Genomic DNA, 4,574 nt, shown 5'->3' on the forward strand with positions numbered 1-4,574 from the left:
ATTTTTTTCAAAATTTTCTTTTTGATGCAGAAATATTCCTGGAGCATCTAGTTGCATTTCTGCATCAAAGAGAAAATTTTGAAAAAAATGTCGCTTACGTTATTTTGGCGGTTAGGGCTCGATATGTATAGGTTAAAGATTAAGCCCTTTTATTTATTTCTTTTTTTATTCAGTCTAAATCAAATCTACAGACCATTACAGGTATAACAAGTAAATAAGGGCACTAAATATTGGAATAATAAAATGTATCTAAAGTGGATTATTACAAAGATAGGAACTGATAATACTACGTAGAGGAGACCTTGGCAGCGAAAAATCTATGTCTAAACAATTAACTTCCGAGCATGTTGAAGTCCATCATTGTTATTTTAATCGGCCCATTCATGCTATAAACAGTTTTGCTTATTACAACATTAAAAACATAAAATCTTCGCAAATTTTCACTCGGAAAGTTGAAACTTACTCTGCCAAGTAGGGCAGGACAATCAATTTTTCCTAAAATATTCTCCAATATAAAAGGAATAGATAAAAATAACGTTACGCAATGTCATTAGTTTAATTAATAGACATCGAGAAGGATATGACGGCTTCGGTTCTGAGAAGTTTAACGTAAGAAGAGCGTACCTAATAAACACTTTCTGAACTGAATCAAGTATGTTAATCTGGAATTGGTGGTATGGTCTCCAAATGAACACACCATAATAAAATTCGGATTTTCAAATCTCACATTATGTTATCGTGATAAATCTTTTGTTTCAGTATAATCTGTCAAGAATGCTCAGTACGGTGAAGAACGTTGGCACTCATCATATTCTTAGTGCAAAAAAGTACATAAACTTTATTTTCAGAGAAAATAAATATCAAGTCATAAATTACAAAAATTTAGTTTTTGCATTTTCTTACCCAAAATTTTAAGTCATTATTCATTGAAAAACATTTGCATTGACACAAAGTCAATCAAGGAGTTATGAGAAATAATATGAACTAAATTAATAATTTGACCGGCTATATCGTCAAAATACCTCTATGTGCGCCGTATAGTAAAAGCAAAATTTGTAATTGTGTCCCGGTTAAAATGAGTGAAGTACAAAGAATGTTCGAAATTTTTTTTTTGTTTTGAAGAAGCTATTTGCAAAGATGTTCCCAAAGATCAAATCGTTTTTTTACTAACCTTAAACTTCCACTTTGGTATACTTAAATGCCATCTTGCATAACTTTATTGAATTTCCCTGAGTTTTGCACGAAGTAAGAGTTTAAGTAAAAAACGTCACATATATTGTAAAAAATTAATGTTTGAAAGAACAAACTGTCGAAGGATTTTATTTCGCTTTTGAAAAGGTAATAATGTCAATTAATTTTATTTCGCACTACTTTGCGAAATAGTGTCAATTGATGTTATTTCCGTTGATTTTGTTACCCGTCACCTACATAAATACATGCATGCAAACATCTTGGTCTCCCTTTTTATTCCCTATTCAACAACTCTGTATTCAAGTCGAAACTGTTAGCTATATGTTTTTTCAAATATTCCCGTAAAGAAAGGCTTACCTTATAAAATACCATGACACAGAAGAGAACTAAAAAAGCTTAAGAAATAAATTTTACAAAAGGTTTGAGTTAACAAAAAATTAAATTTTTTTGTCAGGTACCAATATTATTCAATGGTATTTAATCACCTAAATAAATTTCTTTACAAAACCTACATTCGAAATGCAGATAGTCAAACATTAAATCCAATCCCAAATGATTTTGGAACCTCATATGTATGTCAGTTAGAAACGTTCTGGTTCTAGTATACCTACATCCGTGTTCTTGGACGATAGATTAGCAGAGGCTCCACTAAACATTGCTAACTTGCTTGCTGACTTTTGTAAGTCGAATTTTGTTTCAAACGATGAGGAACCCTTACCAAATTTTTCGTCTGACATTGATATGTGCCTTAATTTTAGCTCCCTAACATTTAAATTCAGTAATGCAAATGGAATAGTTGCACTTATGCACTGCGTTATCATTGACTTTACATTTACAGGTCTATTCTGCACGTTGCCGAAGATTTTGTAACCGGAAAATTGTATTACCCAAAAATGTTACCAGTTCTTGTCACCGCGATTCTAGGTACGTTGGTACCTAGTTAAAATATTCAGCAATTCAGCTATGAAGAATTGTGAAAATCCTGGCATTGCATATTTCACGGGGCAATAATTTGTTACCAGCTTATGAGATGGTAACAAAATTTACCGGTTACAAACTTTTTATTACCAGCGCAGAATAGACCTGTTAGTGTAATACAAGGCTTAATTGATTGCCGTTATCTTTATGAGAAGATTAGTTTTGATGTTCCCAGTCACACTTTTCGCAGGGTAGGCCCTGTTATGGCGCAAATGTTAAAACTCGGGTGGCTATCAATGCTCCTTTAGCTAGATCTATGCGACAATTTAATATAACATCTCAAAATGCCACAATCGAAATTGCCTTTACAAAAATAAGCTTTTACAAATATCCTAAACACAATTTTCTTATGTTAGTTTTCTTTATTTTAAGTTAAGTCTTAATGATATGTGTTTTCTGTGTAAACAGCCTGAAGAAGTTGTTTCATAGACTGAAACAAATAACTAAATAAATAAATAAATAATAAGCAGACCGCAATATTTCGACTGTTAATCGCTGTGGATTGCCCGTTGGAAAGTTACTCGTTCGTATATCAAAGTTCGCCTATTTTTACTATGTGCCGCAAGTTTTTTAATCAATTTTTCGAAATTGATTTACTACGAAAAAAGGTGTTTTTGCAGGATTACTCCGATTGTTTTATTTAAGACGTCTAGTAAAAATATGGGTCCACCATTTGCAGATTGGAATAACAAAAAGCTTGTTGGCGTTCAAGTTGTCGGAGTAATAAACAAGTGTTCGTGGGGTATAAAACTGGACAATGTTTATAACAATAGGAAAATTCAACGTCACCGTTACCTACGGAGTGCTGAGCTTTAGACTGGTTAGGATCTTGTGTGCATATCTTGTACTTTAAGTTGTTATAAACTAACATTTCACTTCTTGGCGAATCGCCTATGCTGTTTATATCTGGGACCTAAACGACAATATAACTTAAAATAAAACAAAACTGAATAACTTGAAAATAAGTGTTGTTTATTCCTTAACCAAGTTCTGCCCTCTCCTACTACACATATGCTTACTTTTATACATTCTTGGACTGTGCGATCTTGAAAACTTCTACTAAACTTACATTATTTGTTTTGCTTTTGTAATTAGTTGCCACAAAAGTCACTACAGAAGTCCCAACTTCAAGACGAGCAGATGTAAGTTTTCGATTTAAATATTCAAAGCAAAAGCATAAGGCAACTTACCTTATGCTCAGAACAATTTTTTTTATGATATTCTCTTTACAACGAGTGCATCTACACCTTTGGTATACACAAAAAAACTTCTATCATACTATATTTTATTATCTTTCGCTTTCTATGAACGCTCGTGTATTTTTCTAAAATAACATGTTTGGAACATTTTAAAATTGTTCACGCCCCGAGTACCATATTTTCCAAAAGCCACGAATTCTCGAACTAACACATAAATATTTGCTGATGGAATTTGTTATCATTATCTATTGTACAATCGTAGATGCACCCTTTCCAAGCACTCCATCTGTCAATTTGGTGCTCGTCTGCTCTTTTTCGTTGCATACTCAAGCGCGCAATAAGTTACATATGTGCATTTTCTTGTAACTTTATAATACATATGCATACATACACCATATTAGTTTCTGCGTACTCTTATTTGCATTTAAATACGTGTGTGTATTCGCTTGCGTTTTCACCTATTATCAGGCTGAAATTATTTGATGGCATATACATATGTAAGTACATATGTATTCCTCATTCTCATAGCTACATATCGTCGCCTGGGTAAAATATTGTCGTAAGCGTCATACGTACATGCGTAACATACGACAATCTTTTACCCAGGCGACGATATGTTATTTCCTGACAATCGCGGTAGTCTTTTCGTGAACCGCAAAATTAATATTTATATTTAACTAGGCGTTATGTCGAGTGTGTGTAAATAAAACTGTGAATAACTAACTCTTTTTTGGTAGATTTCGTCAGCCGTACGTTTCAAACGTATCAAAAGTAAGAACTGTTTGGTTGTTCGGAAAGTTTGTATGGCTTGGTCATATTTTCGTTGTTTGCTACGAGCTTTCGTCACCGTTCGCATCAAGCGTGATTTTACGAAGGATAGCGAGCGCAGAGATAACGTCATTACAGGCACGCTTTCACTTTATTGTTTGTTTTGTTTTTGCCTGTTGGTGTATGTATTACCATTTATTCATAACACGAAACGAGACACACGCTCACTCGTCTCCTAAACTTTTTGAAAAATCTGCAAGGTTACCAGACTGATATTAAAACACCTACATTATGGTCACATATGTATGTAGATAGATGTTTTACTATTCCCAGTCAGCAAAATGTTCCTCAAACTGTTCGAGAATAGAAAGAATTGCCGATAAAATCCTATTGTTCCATCCGTTTCCTGATTTCTTTTCTTGAAGTATTTCGGATAAT

The 4,574-nt window shown here is 33.3% G+C and overlaps 1 protein-coding gene across 15 annotated transcripts in view; it reads right to left on the reverse strand.

The window, feature by feature from the left end:
- The window catches only part of Syt7 (Synaptotagmin 7), a 432,298-nt gene extending 428,075 nt beyond the window's left edge, over positions 1-4,223 (reverse strand). For 4 of the 15 annotated variants that reach the window (XM_017636898.1, XM_017636976.1, XM_017637005.1 and 1 more), the window contains exon 1: positions 3,760-3,780. In XM_017636898.1, coding sequence (XP_017492387.1) covers positions 3,760-3,764 — 5 coding nt within the window. In that variant the 5' untranslated portion in view covers positions 3,765-3,780. The other 11 variants (XM_017636999.1, XM_017637012.1, XM_017637020.1 and 8 more) reach the window with 7 other exon arrangements.
- Positions 4,224-4,574: the final 351 nt, after the last annotated feature.

Source organism: Rhagoletis zephyria, unplaced genomic scaffold (genome assembly GCF_001687245.7).
Source record: "Rhagoletis zephyria isolate East Lansing unplaced genomic scaffold, Rhagoletis_zephyria_1.1 Rzeph_scaffold_00127, whole genome shotgun sequence".
Classification (NCBI taxonomy): domain Eukaryota; kingdom Metazoa; phylum Arthropoda; class Insecta; order Diptera; family Tephritidae; genus Rhagoletis; species Rhagoletis zephyria.